The sequence below is a fragment of the Hylobates moloch genome, unplaced genomic scaffold (genome assembly GCF_009828535.3).
Source record: "Hylobates moloch isolate HMO894 unplaced genomic scaffold, HMol_V3 SCAFFOLD_22, whole genome shotgun sequence".
NCBI lineage: Eukaryota > Metazoa > Chordata > Mammalia > Primates > Hylobatidae > Hylobates > Hylobates moloch.
In genome coordinates this window covers 2869894-2890573 of record NW_026652297.1, presented here as the reverse complement: position 1 = coordinate 2890573, position 20680 = coordinate 2869894, and the positions used below count along the sequence as shown (strand labels likewise).

The 20680-nt window shown below is 47.2% G+C and overlaps 1 protein-coding gene across 1 annotated transcript; it reads right to left on the bottom strand.

Moving 5' to 3' along the window:
- Positions 1-2841: 2841 nt before the first annotated feature.
- LOC116461669 (tubulin alpha-1B chain) lies at positions 2842-6495 on the bottom strand. Its single transcript, XM_032143469.2, has 4 exons — positions 6356-6495; positions 4564-4786; positions 4302-4450; positions 2842-3997 (listed from the first exon to the last, which is right to left on the bottom strand). The coding sequence occupies exons 1-4, from the start codon at positions 6356-6358 to the stop codon at positions 3017-3019; spliced, it is 1356 nt and encodes a 451-aa protein (XP_031999360.1). The 5' UTR covers positions 6359-6495; the 3' UTR covers positions 2842-3016.
- Positions 6496-20680: the final 14185 nt, after the last annotated feature.

The following is a 20680-nucleotide window of genomic DNA, read 5'->3' as shown; positions in this document are numbered from 1 at the left end:
GGTTCAAGCAATTCTCCTATCTCAGCCTCCCAAGTAGCTGGGATTACAGGTGCCCACCACCACGCCCAGCTAATTTTTGTATTTTTAGTAGAGACAGGTTTCACCATGATGGCCTGGTTGGTCTCGAACTCCTGACCTCAGGTGATCCACCCGCCTTGGCCTCCCAAAGTGCTGGGATTACAGGAGTGAACTACTGTGCCCAGTTTAAAATGTTTTATTGTATATTTTTGAGAGTTTCACTCTGTCACCCAGGCTGGGGTGCAGTGGTATAATCTCGGCGTGAGCCACCGCGCCCGGCCACTAATTTTGTATTTTTAGTAGATTTGGGGTTTCGCCATGTTGGCCTGGCTGGTCTCGATCTCCTGACCTCAGGTGATCCACCTACTTTGGGCTCCCAAAGTGATAGGATTACAGGCGTGAGCTGCCGTGCCTGGGCCTCTCAGTTCTTTAAAGGTGTCTGCAGCTCGGCACACCCAGCGACTCATGCCTGTAATCACAGCACTTTGGGAGGCCAAGGCGGGCAGATCATGAGGTCAGGAGTTCGAGACCAGCCTGGCCAACATGGTGAAACCCTATCTCTACTAAAAATACAAAAATTAGCCAGGTGTGGTGGCGGGTGCCTGTAATCCCAGCTACTCGGGAGGCTGAGGCAGGAGAATCACTTGATCCTGGGAGGTGGAGGTTGCAGTGAGCCGAGACTGCACCACTACACTCCAGACTGGGAGACAGAGCAAGACCCCGTCTCAATAAATAAATAAATAAAAATAAATAAAGATGTCTGTTTTCCCTTAGAGCCTGTGATGGTTACATTTCTGTTGCTATACTAGGCCTGTAGGCTCCCCACGAAAGCTTTTTCTCTGAATTGTTCATGCCAAATCAGATTATCTTTGGAGCTGAGAGTTACAGTCATCCCTTAGTATCCCTGAAGGATACCAAAATCCATGAATGCTCAAGTTCCTTATATAGAGAACTCTGGTGTTTGCATGTAACCTGCACACATCTTCCTGTATACTTTAAGTCATTTCCAAATTACTTATAATACCTAATACAATGTGAATGCTATGTAAATAATTGTTATACTGTATCATTTAGTGAATAAAGGGGACAAGTACATGTTCAGTTCAGACACAACTATCCATTTTTCCAAATATATATTTTGGGATAGGGTCTTTCTCTGGCACCCAGACAGAAATGCAGCAGCACAATTACACCGGCTAATTTGTTTTTGTTTTAGTTTTGTAATGGCAGGGTCTCCCTAGGTTGCCTAAGCTGGTCTCAAACTCCTGGGCTCAAGTGATCCTCCTGCCTTGACCAAAGTGCTGGTATTATAGGCATGAACCACTATGGCCGGTTGCTTCCAAGTATTTTCAATCCAGTTAGTCAAATCTAGATATGGAACCCACAGACAGGGAGGGCTGACTACATTTCGTAAATTTATAAGATTTATGGGCTGAAAAAAAAAGAAAAAAAACTAGGAAAATTGTAGACTTCCCTACTTTTTTTTTTTGAGATGAAGTTTTGCTCTTGTTGCCCAGGCTGGAGTGCAATGGCGCAATCTCAGCTCACTGCAACCTCCGCCTGCCAGGTTCAAGCAATTCTCCTGCCTCAGCCTCCTGAGTAGCTGGGATTACAGGAATGCGCCACCGTGTCTGGCTAATTTTGTATTTTTAGTAGAGATGGAGTTTCTCCATGTTGGCCAGGCTGGTCTCAAGCTCCTGACCTCAGGTTATCCACCCGCCTCAGCCTCCCAAAGCATTGGGATTACAGGCATGAACCACTGCGCCTGGCCTCTTTTAAAAAAAATGCCTCATGTATTCTCTCAGTCTTGAACCAAGAAGACATCAAGGTCTTCAGCAGCCATAATTTTCCTGTGCTTTCCGGATTTGAAATCTACATTTTCTCCTAGGTTAAATCCTATTTACATTCTCTGTGCCTACAAGTCTGTTACATGTAGCCAATACTTGAAAGGATGTAAACCGTGCCAAATGCCATAAACTTTTATCCTAACCTTTACAAATGTTGCACTTTATTCTCATGTAATGCAGTCCTCTCCCACCAATGCATATGGCTTATTGTTTAGCCTTTCCTAGCATGACTTTTATTGACCACCATGAGTTCTGGTCCTACTTTTTCCTATCACAACAGGGCTGGAAACAGCCTTTACCTCACCACCCTCAAATATTCCTAGATGTTTTCCCAGGTCACTGTTTTTTCTTAAGACAGGATCTGTCACCAAGGCTGGAGTGCAGTGGTACAATCACAGCTCACCACAGCCTCAATCTCATCAGCCTCTCAAGTAGCTGGGCTTATAGGCGCATACCACCACACCCAAATTTTTGTATTTCTTTGTAGACAGGGTTTCATCATGTTACCCAGGCTGGTCTTGAATGCCTGGGCTCAAGTAATCTACCCGCCTCGTCCTCATGCCAGGATTAGAGGCGTGAGCCACCATGACCAGCCAAAGATCACTTGGAAATTTCTTAATTACACTAACAAGGTTAGCAGGCCATTTTAAACAGCAGCATCTTAGCGGATATTCAAAACTTGCACTTCCTATACATTACTCATTAGTAACTACCCAGTCATACTCTGAAGAGCTAAATCTGCTTTAGATTAGCAGAATGACTTTCCCCACCCCCTATGCAAGGGTTGAGGTGGTAAACTAGTCTGAGAATCTAGGGCTTCTGCCTTTCTAGTCCCTTGAGCTCCCTTTTCCCTAGAGGTGCCGGCACAGTAAGTAGGATCCTTGACACCACCAGCATATTGCAGACTCTCTATACTCCAAGTATAGATGAATCTAAAAACCAAGGCACTTCTAGAAAAAAACACAGGAAACAAAGCTTTTGATGTTAATGACTTTACTTTGAGACATGATGGAAAATATTACAGGTACACATGGAAAAGACATGATCACCAAGTGAAAACAATCTAACCAGAAAGCTTTAACATCTGTCAGCTAAGCTGAAGCTGAAATTCTGGGAGCATGACATGCTGCAGGGCCAAAAGGAATGGATAATTAGTATTCCTCTCCTTCTTCCTCACCCTCTCCTTCAACAGAATCCACACCAACCTCCTCATAATCCTTCTCAAGGGCAGCCATATCTTCACGGGCCTCTGAAAACTCACCTTCCTCCATCCCCTCACCCACGTACCAGTGAACAAAGGCACGCTTGGCATACATCAGGTCAAACTTGTGGTCCAGGCGAGCCCAGGCCTCAGCAATGGCTGTGGTGTTGCTCAGCATGCACACAGCTCTCTGCACCTTGGCCAGGTCTCCACCAGGCACCACAGTGGGAGGCTGGTAGTTGATGCCAACCTTGAAGCCAGTGGGGCACCAATCCACAAACTGGATGCTGCGCTTGGTCTTGATGGTGGCAATGGCGGCATTGACATCTTTGGGAACCACGTCGCCACGGTACAACAGGCAGCAAGCCATGTATTTACCATGGCGAGGGTCACATTTCACCATCTGGTTGGCTGGCTCAAAGCAAGCATTGGTGATCTCTGCTACAGAAAGCTGTTCATGGTAGGCTTTCTCAGCAGAGATGACAGGGGCATATGTGGCCAGAGGGAAGTGGATGCGGGGATAGGGCACCAGGTTGGTCTGGAATTCTGTCAGGTCAACATTCAGGGCTCCATCAAATCTCAGGGAAGCAGTGATGGAGGACACAATCTGGCTAATAAGGCGGTTAAGGTTAGTGTAGGTTGGGCGCTCGATATCGAGGTTTCTACGACAGATGTCATAGATGGCCTCATTGTCCACCATGAAGGCACAATCAGAGTGCTCCAGGGTGGTGTGGGTGGTGAGGATGGAGTTGTAGGGCTCAACTACAGCTGTGGAAACCTGGGGCGCCGGGTAAATGGAGAACTCCAGCTTGGACTTCTTGCCATAATCAACTGAGAGACGTTCCATGAGCAGGGAGGTGAACCCAGAACCAGTTCCCCCACCAAAGCTGTGGAAAACCAAGAAGCCCTGAAGACCGGTGCACTGGTCAGCCTGTAGGGGAATAAAAAAAATGTAATATTTTAATGCCAGGACACATTATCTTAGAATTTCCATTTAAACTTTTTAGATTATGAACCATGTCTCATTGATGTAAGTATGAGGAATTGGCAAAACAGACATATCCACAAACTGTCCATAACCTAGGGACTATCTGATTTAGAAGTCCAATTAATATAGCAAGCAGTCTATTCCACATTTTGGTAGGTGCCAAAGAATGAATGATGTCAGTCACTCCACCCAACTTGCACTGGAACCAGCGTACCGCATTAAATGCATATATATATGTGGTGCTTACCAGCTTGCGAATTCGGTCCAACACGAGGTCAATGATCTCCTTGCCAATGGTGTAGTGCCCTCGGGCATAGTTATTGGCAGCATCTTCCTTGCCTGTGATGAGCTGCTCAGGGTGGAAGAGCTGGCGGTAGGTGCCAGTACGAACTTCATCTGGAGGAGGGATAGAAGGATGGAGGGAGTGGGTGAGTGACAAGAGAAGCCCCTGGACAGACCTCCTGTCCCAGCATCCTGGGATCTCACTTAGGTTACTGAGGTCAACTCACCAATGACTGTGGGTTCCAAGTCCACAAACACAGCCCGGGGCACATGCTTGCCAGCGCCCGTCTCACTGAAGAAGGTGTTGAAGGAGTCATCTCCTCCCCCAATGGTCTTGTCACTTGGCATCTGGCCATCGGGCTGGATGCCGTGTTCCAGGCAGTAGAGCTCCCAGCAGGCATTGCCAATCTGGACACCAGCCTGGCCAACGTGGATGGAGATGCACTCACGCTGTGGGAAGGAAAAAAGATATCACAGTTTAAACCAATCTATTGGTGACTCTCAAGTGGCACAAAATACTCATGCAGTCTTTAATTTTTTAGAGATACGGTCTGTCGCCCAGGCTTGGGTGCAGTGATGCCATCCAGGCTCATTGCAGCCTAAACCTCCTGGGCTCCAGTCATCCCTCCACCTCAGCCTTCGGAGCAGCTGGGACCACAGGCACAGGCCACCACGCCTGGCTAATTTTTTCATTTTTTTTTGTGGAGATGAGGTCTGGCTGTGTTACCTAGGCTACTCACGTAATCTTAAAACGAATTTCCTTTTTTAAAGCGACATAACATGTACTACTCTTTTGAGAACGGCTACACTATAGTCTACGTTGCTTTTAATGAATGTTACTTTCCCATCCTAAACCGAGAAGGCCTCCTTCCAGACCAAGACAGCTCAGTCACAGCTTTCTCCTTTGGAGGACCAAGACAGCAAGGTGGGCATCCGTCCAGCGCTCAGGCCCCAGAATCCCACTTTAGACTAGGAGGCCACATTTCCGGGCAGCTCCTAGCACGGGAAGCACGTGGCCAGACCAGCGCAGAAGAAACGTCTGTCCGCAGGGACAAGGGCGGGGCTCTGCAGCACAGGATGAATGAGCAATTCCGGGCGCGCGCTCTTGCGCCCCCCGGCGGCGCTGCAGAGGCACGAAATGGCCACGTCTGCAAAGGCGCTGCCCAAGCCGCCCATCCTCCCTTGCCCGCCGGCATCGGGCTCAGCCTAACACCTCCACAGCAGTCTGAGCGCAGTAGGGGATTATCGGCGGCCCAGATCTGGGTCAAGATCCGATTTCCGTTCTCTCAAAACCCCTTACTGCCACCACCTGCTCCCCTGAATTCCTAACGCAGCAGGGAGAGACAGGTGGCCTCTACAGACTGTTGTGTACGAACTGTCCTAATACACTGGTGTAGAGCGGTACACTGACAGAGAGCTCTTTCCCAGTCCTCTTATTGCTTTCATAAAAAAAAAAAAAACTCAGGTTAACAGGAGACACACCCTGTAGCCCTAGTCGCGTCGCGACCCAGAGCGCATGCGCAAACCGCAGTGGCGGTTTCCCGCCCAGGAGCGGCGGGAAGGTAACGGTCGCGCGTGCGCGCTTTTGTCTCCAGCCGCTTCCCACCCCCACTTTTCGCGCTCAAGAGGAAGTGAGGGCTGGAAGAGTCCGCGCGCGCGTCCACCCAAGGCGGGGGAAGGGCATGCGCTGGAAAGGACTGCGGGGACTCGAGGGACCGCTCCCAGGACAGAGTTACGCGATAAGAGAGAGCTCCGGATACCGCGGAGGGCAGCCCGAGCCCCTCATCCCTTCCAGAGTCCGAGAAGAAATCCTGGCGCCCCTCGACCTTTCCGGGCCCCCGCTCTTTACACACACCGAGGTCTCACCACTCCCGCCCTGGCCTCTCGCCTCGTTTTCCGCCCTCCGAACGGACGGCTCTGAGGCCCGCCCTCCCCGGCTGTATACAGGGCCGCCGCGCCCCGCCGGCTCGCTTTTCCCTGCTTCCCTGAAAGCAGCCGGGAGCCGCGCGGCTTACTCACCATAGTGGCTAGGGATTAGGAGGCGAAGGCGACGGGAGCAGACACCGGGTCCCGGTTACCGTCCCCGACAAGCTAAGAGTCGAGGTAAGTAACGCACTGGGGCGGGGCCGGCGCTGGAGCCTCTTAAGTAGCGGCTGTGGAGGGGCGGGCGGGCACAGGCGTCGCCGCGGTCGCTGGCCCCTCCTCCGGCCCTGCGCGCCCACTCGGCGCCCGGCCTGGCCGCCGCAGAGGCGGGCTCCGAGCCCCGAGCCCCCTCCCCTCGCGCGGCCGCGGGGTGGGGTCTGCAGCGCCTGCCGGCCGCGCGCGCCAGTACTGCAGTGTGCGGCGCATGACTGTCAGGGCCTGGCGAGGGGCGGGCGCGAGTCGGAAAGACACCGACCAGGGAATGGGCGACGAGGCTTGCCTTAATTCGGAGGAAACCCAGGACTTGAGAGAGCCATGCAATTTGAAAGACGAAGCACCGTGAAATGCAGAAAGTTGAGGTTCGGATAGCTCAGCTGATTAATTTCATGTTGCCACAGTTTGTCAGTGAGTTTTGCCTTTTTATTTTCGCAGTTCCTTAAAAGGCAGTGCATTCGGTACTTACCTGATACTGTGAAAAACGCGAGCTTTAGAAAACCGATTGGCGTGCATGGTTTACTGTAATGACTTGTTCTCCAAAGTAAGAGTACCAAACGCTGGAAGCAAATAGTGTTTCAGTCATTCGAAGAGTCGTGCCCAAGCATTTAACATTGAAGCTGTTAAAAGGGCAAAGTAGGCCCCAGTTTTAGATCTAAGCCATCAACTTAATGGAACAGTCCTAGGGGCTTTTTGGAAAGGAGATTTAAAAACACATTTCAGAGGTGGTAGCTGAGTTGAAGAAGTGAGGAAAGACTTGGATAGGGAGGAAATAAATTGACACTGAAGGATGTTAGGAAGTAGGGATTCCTTGTGCAACTTAAAAGTTTTGTAAATAAGACGGCTTGGCCTTGTGTCAAGATACATCAACTGGTTATAGCTTAGTGCTTGGAGGCCCACATTATCGGAGTAGACTAGTTCTCCCTCCGCCCCGCCCCTGGAAAATCTATTTCAAGACCATAAACCACATTGCTAATCCCTGGAAATGCAGAAGATGGTTAGGTTTAAAATGTGGCTTTAAAATGGTCCTAGCAGAAACGTATTGATGTTACTATTCAGAATATCTGCCCAGTATATGAGGAAGAAAAAGGTTAAACCTAAAACACTAAAAATTCATAGTTCATATTCAGTTATTAGCCTATAAAGATTTGGTACAGCCTTCATCCTTCATTTTAGACAAATAACAAATTTATATGGTTAATAAGTGTATTTCGTAAGGAGTTATATATATGTGTATCTATATATGTGTGTCTCCACCCATCTGAACCTGACCTGCAAACCAAGAGGTTCTTGTTTATTTCTGATAGTTTTGGTAGTCTTGTTTAAAGGCATTTGATTGAAAATCCAAATTTGCATACATTTTTCCAACTGGATAGAGGAGGCAGGAATATATTTGAATATTGTTCTCACTTATTTTGTCCCTCGTCTTATTCTTAAAAAAAAAAAATTAAGCCTGTCAATTTTAGCAGTGGGAGGTTGCATATCAATTTTAGTGACAGTAATGTTAATAAGTTCTGATAACCCACTACCGTCGGACCACCACCACTCTTATTCTTAAAACGAATCTGAAAATAATTGGCTTGCTTTAACGGGAAGAATGGATGTTAGGGAACCACCCTGCTGAACTCCATTTTGCTGTCGGCTCTGAATAAAGCTATTTTATCCAGAAAAGCTATCTCTGGGCAAATATTTTGAATAGTTCAGTAACTGCAATAGGTTTCTGCTAGAACCATTTTGAAGCCACCTTTTAACCCTAACCACCTTATGTATTTCCAAGGATTGGCGATGTAGTTTATGGTTTTGGGATAGATTTTTCTGGGGGAGGGGAGAACCTCCCTTCTAGCTCTCTGCAGATTATCAGAGCCGCCACTGCAGGGATTTGCTCCCGTGGGCCTATATGTTTCCCCAGATACCTTCCTAAAACTATTCGCTTTTATCTGTCTGTGTATTCCCCTGTTGTGAATGAGGAAGTATTTGAAGGCTTTTTTTTTTAGGTTCTTGATAATAAGTACCTCAGGTTTCACAGAGTAATCAAACTAAAAGAGAACTTCTTTTTTATTTCATTTTATTTTGTTGAACGAAACTCCATCTCCCAAAAAAAAAAGGGGGGTATATTGTTACGTGATATTGGGACATCTAAACATTTTGTTGTCGTAGAAGTTTGTCCTTGCCGGCATTATTAAACTGCTTCCTTAGCTGTAAACATCTTATGACCATGGGTTGTATCTGGTAAGGAATATGCTTTGCTAGTCTAAATTTGGAATTGATTTTGAAATTGTGTTACCCTAGCCCTTTTTTTTTTTTTTTTTTGAGACACAGTTTTGTTTTTGTTGCCCAGGCAGGGGTGCAATGGCGTGATCTCGGCGCACTGCAACCTCTGCCTCCCAGGTTCAAGTGATTCTCCTGTCTCAGCCTCCCAAGTAGCAGAGATTACAGGCACCTGCTACAATGCCCAGATTATTTTTGTATTTTTAGTAGAGAAGAGATTTCACAATGTTGGCCAGACTAGTCTCGAACTCCTGAACTCAGGTGATCCACCCGCCTCGGCCTCCCAAAGTGCTGGAATTACAGGCGTGAGCCACCGTACCTGGCCCTGTTACCCTAGCTCTTATGTTCCTGTTTCCCTAACATAATACCTCCTTTACTCTTCTCCTCTACTCCTGTAATCTTAAGGGGAGATGAAGGGTGAAGGTCATTTTTTGTAACTTCTTCCTGCTGACAGTGGACATTGATCTTTGGGACAGGATTCTCTCATAAGAATTTGCATTTGGTGGGCCAGGCGCGGTGGCTCACGCCTGTAATCCCAGCACTCTGGGAGGCTGAGGCGGGTAGATCATGAGGTCAGGAGATCGAGACCATCCTGGCTAACACGGTGAAACCCCATCTCTACTAAAAATACAAAAAATTAGCTAGGCGTGGTGGTGGGCACCTGTAGTCCCAGCTACTCGGGAGGCTGAGGCAGGAGAATGGCGTGAACCTGGGAGGCGGAGCTTGCAGTGAGCTGAGATGGTGCCACTGCACTCCAGCCTGGGCCACAGAGCGAGACTCTGTCTCAAAAAAAAAAAAAAAAAAAAAAAAGAATTTGCAGTTGGTTTCTAGGGAGCCAGGGGAGGTCCATGTTTGCAGGATGTTCTGTCTGATGATTTTTTTTTTTTTTTTGAGAGAGAGTGTTTTGCTCTTGTTGCCCAAGCTGGAGTGCAATGGCACAATTTTGGCTCACTGCAACCTCTGCCTCCCAAGTTCAAGCGATTCTCCTGCCTCAGCCTCCCAAGTAGCTGGGATTACAGACATGCGCCACCATGCCCAGCTAATTTTGTATTTTTAGTAGAGACGGGCTTTCTCCGTGTTGGTCAGGCTGGTCTCGAACTCCCAACCTTGGGTGATCCGCCCACCTTGGGCTCCCAAAGGGCTGGGATTACAAGTGTGAGCCACCACACCCAGCCAATTTTTTTTTTTTTTTTTTTTTTGGAGACGGAGTCTCGCTGTGTCGCCAGGCTGGAGTGCAGTGGCACGATCTCAGCTCACTGCAACCTCTGCCTCCCAGGTTCAAGCGATTCTCCTGCCTCAGCCTCCTGAGCAGCTGGGACTGTAGGCATGTGCCACCATGCCCAGCTAATTTTTGTATTTTTAGTAGGGATGGAGTTTCACCATGTTGGCCAGGATGATCTTGTTCTCTTGACCTTGTGATCTGCACACCTGGCGATGTTCTGATGATTCAATGGGCATAGCCCTGCCCAGTATTGGAGGAGTAAAAATCTTTGGATGCCTGATCTGAGGGGCCTAAAGGCAAGATGTCTTTATTTCCCAGGTCAGAAGATGGTATGGATGGAAGCCTTGTGCCAGCATCTTCTTTATGTTGGATTGTTGTAATCTAGCAGACACAAACTTCAAGAGGTTAAACAAGCAAGGGCAAAAGATTAGTAATAACAAGATAGTGATCAAAGGTCGTAGGAAGAGGAAAAACCAGTTGATACTCAGAGGGTGCTTTTCTTTCCTTTTTCTGTTTTTTTTTTTTTTTTTTCCCAGATGGGGTCTTGCTATGTTGGCCAGGCTTATCTGAACTCCTGGCCTCAAGCGATTCTCTTGCCTTGGCCTCCCAAAGTGCTGAGATTACAGGCCTGAACTATGGAGCCTTGTCTAAACTCTACTTTTATGGGTTTTTTTTGTTTTGTTTTGTTTTGTTTTTTGAGACTGTCTTGCTCTGCAGCCTAGGTTGGAGATGGAAAGCAGTGGTATGATCATGGCTCACTGCAGCCTTGACCTCCTGGCTGAAGCAATCCTCCTACCTCAGCCTCCCAAGTAGCTGGGACTACAGGTGCCCAGCAAATTTTTGTACTTTTGTAGAGGACAGCCATGTTTCCCAGGTTGATCTCAATCTCTCCTTGCAGGCATTATTAAGCTGCTTCCTGCCAGGCGTGGTGGCTCACACCTGTAATCCCAGCACTTTGGAGGCCGAGGCAGGTGGATAACATGGTGAAACCCTGTCTCTACTAAAAATACAGTAATTAGTCGATGTGGTGGCGGGCTCCTGTAATCCCAGCTACTTGGGAGGCTGAGGCAGGAGAATCAATTGAACCCTGGAGGCAGAGGTTGCAGTGAGCCGAGATAGTGCCATTGCACTCCAGCCTGGGCGACAAGAGTGAAACTCCGTCTCAAAAAAAAAAAAAAAAAAAAGCTGCTTCCTTAGCTATAAACATCTTATGACCATGGATCATGACTGGCAAGAAATGTATCTTGCTAGTTTTAAGATGGAATTGATTATTATTATTATTTTTTTTTTTGAGACAGAGTCTGGCTCTGTTGCCCAGGCTGGAGTGCAGTGGCGCAATCTCAGCTCACTGCAAGGTCTGCCTCCCGGGTTTACGCCATTCTCCTGCCTCTGCCTCCGGAGTAGCTGGGAATATAGGCGCCCGCCGCCACGCCTGGCTAATTTTTTGTATTTTTAGTAGAGATGGGGTTTCACTGTGTTAGCCAGGATGGTGTTGATCTTCTGACCTCGTGATCTGCCCGCCTCGGCCCCCCAAAGTGCTGGGATTACAGGCCTGAGCCACCATGCCCGGCCTGGCTCCCCTATACTTCTGTTTCCCTAACTTTTTTTTTCTTTTTTTTTTTTTGTCTGAAACAGAGTCTCTCTTGCTCTATTGCCCAGGCTGGAGTGAGTGTGTTGGTGGGAACTCAACTCACTGCAGCCTCCATCTCCCGAACTTAAGGGATCTTCCCATCTCAGCCTCTCGAGTGGCTGGGACCATAGGCATGCCACCACACGCGGGTATATATATATATATATATATTTTTTTTTTTTTTTGTAGGGATGGGGTTTTTCCATGTTGCCCAGGCTGGTCTCAAACTCCTGGACTCATGTAATCCGCCTGCCTCGGCCTCCCAAAGTGCTGGGATTACAGGCATGAGCCACCACACCCAAATGTAACACATTTTTATGCCAGAATAATATTGAATAATGATAAATGTATTTTGCCTCTTTTTCCTTTTCTTTTTTCTTTTTTTTTTTTTTTTTTTGAGACAGGGTCTTCCTTTGTTGCACAGGCTGGAGTGCAGTGGCACAATCTCAGTTCACCGAAACCTCTGCCTTGTGAGTTCAAGCAATTCTTGTGGCTCAGCCTCCCAAGTAGCTGGGATTACAGGCGTGTGCCATGACACCTGGCTATTTTTTATATTTTTAGCAGAGACGGGGTTTTGCCATGTTGCCCTGGCTGGTCTTGAACTCTTGGCCTCAAGTGATTTGCCCGCCTTGGCCTCCCAAAGTGCTAGGATTTCAGGCATGAGCCACCATGCCCAGCCTGCCTCTTCTTTAGTACCTGGCAGGAAAGTCTGACTTTTTAAAAAATCCATACTTAACCCACATAGGTATATTTGGTTTTTTGTTTTTTGTTTTTTTTGAGATAGAGTCTCTCTTTGTTGCCCAGGCTGGAGTGCAGTGGCACGATCTTGGCTCACTGCAACCTCTGTCTCCCAGGTTCACGCCATTCTCCTGCCTCAGCCTCCCGAGTAGCTGGGACTACAGGCGCCTGCCACCATACCTGGCTAATTTTTTGTATTTTTTTAGTGAGACGGGATTTCACCATGTTAGCCTGGATGGTCTCGATCTCCTGACCTCAAGATCTGCCCACCTCGGCCTCCCAAAGTGCTGGGATTACAGGCGTGAGCCACCGAGCCCGGCCAGGTCTATTTGTTTTGTTTGTTTGTTTGAGACAGAGTCTCGCTGTGTCTCCCAGGCTGTAGTGCAGTGGCATGATCTCGGCTCACTGCAACCTCTGCCTCCCAGGTTTAAATGATTCTCCTGCCTCAGCCTCCCCAGTGAGTAACTGGGACAACAGGTGTGCACCACCGCGCCTGGCTAATTTTACATCTATCTATCTATCTATCTATCTATCTATCTATCTATCTATCTATCTTTCTATTTTTTGAGACAGAGTTTTGCTCTTGTTGCCCAGGCTGGAGTGCAATGGCACGTGATCTCAGCTCACTGCAACCTCCACCTCCTGGGTTCAAGCGATTCTCCTGCCTCAGCCTCCCAAGTAGCTGGGATTACAGGCATGCGCCACCACGCCCAGCTAATTTTTTTTTTTTTTTTTTGAGACGGAGTCTGGCTATGTCGCCCAGGCTGGAGTACAGTGGCGCAATCTCGGCTCACTGCAAGCTTCGCCTCCTGGGTTCACGCCATTCTTCTGCCTCAGCCTCCTGAGTAGCTGGGACTATAGGTGCACGCCACTACGCCTGGCTAATTTTTTGTATTTTTAGTAGAGATGGGGTTTCACCGTGTTAGCCAGGATGGTCTTGATCTCCTGACCTCGTGATCCGCCCGCCTTGGCCTCCCAAAGTGCTGGGATTACAGGCGTGAACCACCGCTCCTGGCCACACCCAGCTAATTTTTTGTATTTTATTTTTAGTACAGACAGGGTTTCTCCATGTTGGTCAGGCTTTTCTCGAACTCCCAACCCCAGGTGATCCGCCCACCTCGGCCTCCCAAAGTGCTGGGATTGAAGGCATGAGCCACTGCACCCAGCCACCCAGCCTATTTTTTTTTTTAATATTTTTAGTACAGATAGGGTTTCACCATATTGGCCAAGGTTGGTCTCAAACTCTTGACCTTGTGATCCGCCTGCCTTGGCCTCCCAAAGTGCTGGGAGTACAGGTGTGAACCACCACACCCGGCCTCTGTTTTGTTTTTGTTTTTTTTGAGACAGAGTCTTGCTCTATTGCCCAGGCTGGAGTGCAGTGGTGCCATCTCAGCTCACTGCAGCCTCTGCCTCCCAGGTTCAACCGATTCTCCCACCTCAGCCTCCTCAGTAGCTGGAATTACAGATGTGCGCCACCATCACCTGTCTAATTTTTGTAATTTAGTAAAGATGGGGTTTCACGATGTTGGCCAGTCTGGTCTTGAACTCCTGACCTCAAGTAATCCACCCGCCTTGGCCTCCCAAAGTGCTGGGATTAATTATAGGCATGAGCCACCATGCTTGGCCTCTATTTATTATACATACCTATACACACACACACACACACGAGTAAATAGTAGTTATCTATGTCTGGAACATAAACACAGTAGTATTTACTGTCTTGACATTCTTTTTTCCTCCCCTAAGACAGAGTCTCACTCTGTCGCCTAGGCTGGATTACAGTGGCATGATCATGGCTCGCTGCAGCCTCCACCTCCCAGGCTCAAGCGATCCTCTCACCTCAGCCTCCTCAGTAGCTGGGACTACAGGCGAGCACCACTGTGCTTGGCTAATTTTTTATTTTTGTAGAGGTGGAGTCTCATTGTTACCCAGGCTGGTCTTGAACTCCTGGGCTCAATCGATCCTCCCACCTTGGCCTCCCAAACTGCTGAGATTGCAGTACAGGCCACTGTGCCCAGTCTGTCTGCACATTTTAATTGATTATATAGGCCTTTCTTTCGTTGTACTCTTTCAGGCCTGTAACTGTTTGCTTTGAGTGTTTGGTGTAGTGGGAAACCCTGTGATGCAATTAGAGTTACTCTCATTTTTGCTACATAATATCATGGCCATTTGCTACTGTTCTAAGCAGTGGGTAACTGTTTTTGATAGTTCCCATATTATGGTTTAGACACAGAAGTTTACAAAATATTTTGTTCATTTCTTTTTTTTTTTTTTTGAGACGGAGTCTTGCTCCGTCGCCCAGGCTGGAGTGCAGTGGTGCAATCTCGGTTCACTGCAAGCTCCGCCTCCCGGGTTCACGCCATTCTCCTGCCTCAGCCTCTCTGAGTAGCTGGGACTACAGGCGCCCGCCACCACGCCTGGCTATTTTTTTGTATTTTTAGTAGAGACGGGGTTTCACCGTGGTCTCGATCTCCTGACCTCATGATCCGCCCGCCTCGGCCTCCCAAAGTGCTGGGATTACAAGCGTGAGCCACCGCGCCGGCTATTTTGTTCATTTCACTAGCTCTACAAGTAAAAACAAAATAACAAACGGCAACAATTTACCAAGTGTTAACTATTTATAAATATTTGACCTTCATTCTTATTTATCCCATTATAAATTTACATCTGCTTTTCCACAGATAGATGGTATTGGGGAAAGAAAATTGACTTTGGGCTGGGTGCAGTGGCTCGGGCCTATAATCACAGCACTTTGGGAGGCCGAGGCAGGTGGATCACTTGAGGCCAGTAGTTAAGAGATCAGCCTGGCCAACATGGCGAAACCCCGTCTACTAAAACTACAAAAATTAGTTGGCCCTGGTGACATGTGCCTATAATCCCAGCTACTTGGGAAGGCAAGGCACGAGAATCGCTTGAACCCAGGAGGTGGAGGTTGCGGTGAGCACAGATCATGCTACTGCACTCCAGCCTGGGTGACAGAGTGAGACTCTGTCTGAAACAAAAAAAAAAGAAAAAGGGAAAAAAATAGAAAATTGACTTTCGTGGTGTCAGATAGGACTAGATTCAATTCTAGCTTTGTCAGTTAATAGTAGTATGACCTTAGACCCTTAATTATCTTTCTCAAGCTTCATTTATGAATGGGAATCAGTATTAACTTGGAATCACCTTTTTCTCATACATTCAGTCCCATTAGATCATGTTGTCAATTTACTTTCAAAATATGCCCACTACTTTTTATCACACCACTCTTATTTCACAGCTCTTACAGAATCTGAAATTACCTTGTTTGTACATTTATTTACTTGTTTGTCTCTTTTTGTGGAAGTCAATCTTGGTTGCCCTTTCAAAAACTACCTTCTTCCATTCCTCCTTGCGAAGACAACCTCCTTTACCTGCCACTGTTTAAAGGGTATTTGTGTGCTCAGTCCCCGGGGACAAATCAGTGCAACTTTGTTTCCCTTTGCCAGATACTTGCTTTTTCAGTTTCCTTCATGATTGGACCCGATTCTGACCAATGGGACATAAAGAGGCAAGTCAGCTGAGGAGTTTCTGGGAATGGTTTTCTTCTCTGATAAAAAGAGATTACCCCGTTGAGGAAGTCCCTTTTGTTCCACCCCTCTCCCTTTGCTTTCTGCCTTTGGAAATGTTCTTTGAAGATATGATGCCTAGAGCCAATACTTAAGACCTTGAGGGTCTAATGCAAAGAGAATCATAAAGATGCCAGTTCAGTGCAGTGGCCTGATATTGTGAAGCTATCGACCCGACCTTCAAACCAACCTATCTCCACATTTATTAATTAAATAATAAATTAAAAAAACTAAATAAATATTAATGAATAAAGGAAACAGTAAATGTCCTTATAATGTAAGCCAATGCAAGCAGGCTTTATCCCTAGAGACAAGAACAATACCTGGCACAGAGTAGGTGCTTAATATGTAATTTTTGTTGAATATTGAACTTTGTGATTGATTGGATATGGGATGTGAGGTAAAGTAAGGAATGGAGGTTATTTTGTAGGTTTCTCATTTATTTTATTTATTTATCGATGTATTTATTTATTTATTTATTTTTGAGACAGAGTCTCACTCTGTTTCCCAGGCTGGAGTACAGTGGCACAATCTTGGCTCACTGCAACCTCTGCCTCCCGGGTTCAAGCGATTCTCTTGCCTCAGCCTCCCAAGTAGCTGGGATTACAGATGTGTGCTACCACACCTGGTTAATTTTCGTATTTTTAGTAGAGACCGGGTTTCACCATGTTGGCCAGGCAGGTCTCGAACTCCTGACTTCAAGCTATCCGCCCACTTCAGCCTCCCAAAGTGCTGGGATTACAGATGTGAACCACTGCGACCAGCAAAGGTTTCTCCTTTAAATAACTGGGTGAATCGTGGTGCTTTTCACTGAGATCAAAATATTGAAGAAAGAAGTGGGCGAAAAGTAAGAAAAGGTCAGTTTTTAACACATTTTGAGGTTTAAGTGTCTGTAGTACATATGCTTAGAGATGTCCGTTAGGCAAACATACTTGCAGATATGGAGAGGGGAGAGAGATACAGATTTTGAATCTTCAGTATAAAAATGGTAATTAAACTATGGGAATGGATTAGACCACTCGGGGCAAATGTGTAGAGCTAGGAAAGTGGTGCTTTTCTTTCTTTTTTTTTTTTTGATACAGAGTCTCACTCTGTCACCCAGGCTGGAGTGCAGTGGTGTAATCTCGGCTCACTGCAACCTCTGCCACCTGGGTTCAAGCAATTCTCCTGCCTCAGCCTTCCAAGTAGCTGGGATTACGGGTGCTTGCCATCGTGCCCAGCTAATTTTTGAATTTTTAGCGGAGACAAGGTTTCACCATGTTGGCCAGGCTGGTCTTGAACTCCTGACCTCATGGTCCACCCGTCTCGGCCTCCCAAAGTGCTGGGATTACAGGCGTGAGCCACCGTGCCCGGCTGAAAGTGGTGGTCTTAATAGAGAACCCTGAAGTAGATAGAGAACCTGGCCTTAGTAAGGAATTGAAAGAATGATCACATTTAAAGTGGAGAAAAAGAGGTTATAAAAGGAGTCTGGGGCTGGGCACGGTGGCTCACGCCTGTAATCGCAGCACTTTGGGAGCCCAAGGCAGGCAGATCACCTGAGGTCAGGAGATCGAGACCAGCCTGAGCAACATGGAGAAACCCCATCTCTACTAAAAATACAAAATTAGCTGGGCATGATGGCGCATGCTTGTAATCCCAGCTACTTGGGAGGCTGAGGCAGGAGAAGCACTTGAACCCAGGAGGCTGAGGTTGCACCATTGCACTCCAGCCTGGGCAACAACAGTGAAACTCCATCTCAAAAAAAAAAAAAAAAGTGGCTGGGCATGGTGGCTCAAGCCTGTAATCCCAGCACTTTGGAAGGCCGAGGCAGGTGGATCACAAGATCAGGGGATCAAGACCATCCTGACCAACATGTGAAACCCCGTATCTACTAAAAAAATACAAAAATTAGCCAGGCATGGTGGCGTGCACTTGTAGTCCCTGCTACTCAGGAGGCTGAGGCAGGAGAATTGCTTGAACCCAGGAGGTGGAGGTTGCGGTGAGCCGAGATTGTGCCACTGCACTCCAGCCTGGGTAACAGAGCGAGACTCTGTCTCAAAAAAAAAGGAGTCTGGGCTGGGCGCCGTAATCCTAGCACTTTGAGAGGCCAAGGCAGGCGGATCACCTGAGGTCAGGAGTTCAAGACCAGCCTGGCCAACATGCTGAAACCCCATCTCTACTAAAGCCGGGCATGATGGTGAGTGCCTGTAATCCCAACTACTCAAGAGGCTGAGACTGGAGAATCGCTTGAACCCGGGAGACGGTGGTTGCAGTGAGCTGAGATCGCACCACTGCACTCCAGCCTGGGCAGCTGAGTAAGACTCCGTTTCAAAAATAAATAAACAAACAGACAAACAAATAAAAGGAGTCTGAGAAAGAATGATCAAAGAGGAAGAACTGGGGGTTTTACAATCCAAGTAAAGAGTATCAAGCGAGTACAGTGTCAAATGCTGCAGTGTCAAATCCTGCAGGTTAAATAGGGTGAAGACTAGAAAGTGTCCATTGTATTAAATATAGAGAAAACAGTATGGTATCTATTTTTATTTATTTACTTATTGGACAAGTATTTATTGAGAGCGTACCATGGCAGGTACTCTTTATAAGTGTTGGGTTGATATAACAGTGAATAAGTCTTGCTGGAGTCGTGAGAAGGGACATGCTTGCCTATTCCTAATCTTAGAAAGCTTCTGATTTCTCACTTTTAAGTATAATGTTAGCTGCAGGGATTTTGTAGACATTCTTCATCAAGACAAGAAAGTTCCCCTCTATCTTAGTTTACCAAGAGAGTTTATCATGAATGAGTGTCGGATTTTGTCATATGCTTCTTCTGCATCTGTTGATGTGATTATGTGGTTTTTCTTTCTTTTTTCTTTTTTAAACAGTTTTGCTCTGTTGCCTAGAATGGAGTGCAGCAGCACCATCTCGGCTCACTGCAACCTCCACCTCCCAGGTTCAAACAATTCTCGTGCCTCAGCCACTGTATTAGCTGGCATTATAGACGCATGCCACCACACCTGGCAGATTGTTTTATTTTTAGCAGATACAGGGTTTCACCATGTTGGCCAGGCTGGTCTTGAACTCCTGGCCTTAAGCCATCTGCCTGCCTCGGCCTCCCAAAGTCCTGGGATTGCAGGCGTGAGCTACTGCGCCTGGCCTTTTTCTTCTTTAGACTGCTGATCTGATGGATTATATTAATTGATCTTTTTCTTTCTTTTTTTTTGAGACAGGGTCTTGCTCTGTCACCCAGGCCGGAGTGCAGTGGCATGAACATAGCTCACTGCAGTCTCGGTCTCCTGGGCTTCAGCAATCCTCTCACCTCAGCCTCCTGAGTAGCTAGGACCACAAGTGTATGCCACCACACCCTGCCAATTTTTAAATTTTTTGTAGAGATGGGGTCTTGCCATGTTGCTCAGACTGGTCTTGAGCTCCTGAGCTGAAGTGATCGTCCCGCTTCAGCCTCCCAACGTGCTGGGATTACAGGCATGCGCCACTGCTCCTGGCCTTACTCATTTTCAAATGTTGAACCAGCCTTGTATACCTGGGATAAATTCCACTTGGTCTTGGTATACAATTCTTTTTATCCAGTGTTGGATTTGATTTTCTGATATTTAATTAAGGATTTTTGCATCTATGTCCATGCAAATATTGGTCTGTAGTTTTCTTTTTTTTTGTAGTATCTGTCTGGTTTTGGTATTACGGTAACACTGATCTCATAGAATGAGTTAGGGAATAATCAATCCCTCTGCTTCTTTCTTCTTAAAGAGATGGTATAAAATTGAGATAATGTTTCCCCTAAAAGTTTGGTAGAATTCAGATTAGCTAGGCATGGTGGCGTATGCCCATAATCCCAGCTACTCGGGAGGTTGAGGCAGGAGAATCACTTGAGCCCAGAAGGCAGAGGTTGCAGGGAGCCAAGGTTGCACCACTGCACTCCGGGCTGGGGAACAGAGCAAGATTCCATCTCAAAATAAATAAATAAATAGTTTGGTAGAATTCATCAGTTAACCCATCTGGGCCTGGTGCTTTCTGTTTGGGAAGGTTATTACTTATTGATTCAATTCTTTTTTTTTTTTTTTTTGAGACGGAGTCTCACTCTGTCTGTCACCCAGGCTGGAGTGCAGTGGCGCGATCTCAGCTTACTGCGACCTCTGCCTCCTGGGTTCAAGCGATTCTCCTGCCTCAGCCACCCGAGTAGCTGGGACTACAGGCGCGTGCCACCATGCCCAGCTAATTTTTTGTATATTTAGTAGAGACGGGGTTTCACCGTGTTAGCCAGGATGGTCTTGATCTCCTGACCTCGTGATCTGCCCACCTCAGCCTCCCAAAGTGCTAGGATTACAGGCATGAGCCACCGTGCCCAGCCCTAATTTTTGTATTTTTAATAGAGACAGGGCTTCACCATATTGGCCAGGCTGGTCTTGAACTCCTGACCTCAAATGATCCACCCTCCTTGGCCTACCCAAAGTGCTGGGATTATAGGCATGAGCCACTGGGCCTGGTCCGGACCTAGGATTTCATATGCTGGCCTACTTCTAGTGTTTTGTGCCCCTTGCCCTTCATTCTTCCCTGAGGATGAGCTGCCCACATGCACGGTGACTTACTAGCGCCTGGCAGGTGAGCATGTGCAGTGTGTTTACTGGAGTTGTAAACATATTCACCTGAGGTTTTCTTCCCTTTTCTGGTGGAATGCCCTGGAAGGACATACGCCTCCATTTTGCCTCTTAATGTACATGCTCGAGCCTACTTGCCCAGTTCCTTAGATCTTACGGAAGCTGCTGATTACC

Excerpts from the sequence above, each read along its gene's own strand:
- LOC116461669 (XM_032143469.2), bottom strand. Across the intron at positions 4,451-4,563 it reads CTTGGAACCCACAGTCATTG|ATGAAGTTCGTACTGGCACC; the intron begins GTGAGTTGACCT and ends TCCCTCCTCCAG. Across the intron at positions 3,998-4,301 it reads TGGACCGAATTCGCAAGCTG|GCTGACCAGTGCACCGGTCT; the intron begins GTAAGCACCACA and ends ATTCCCCTACAG.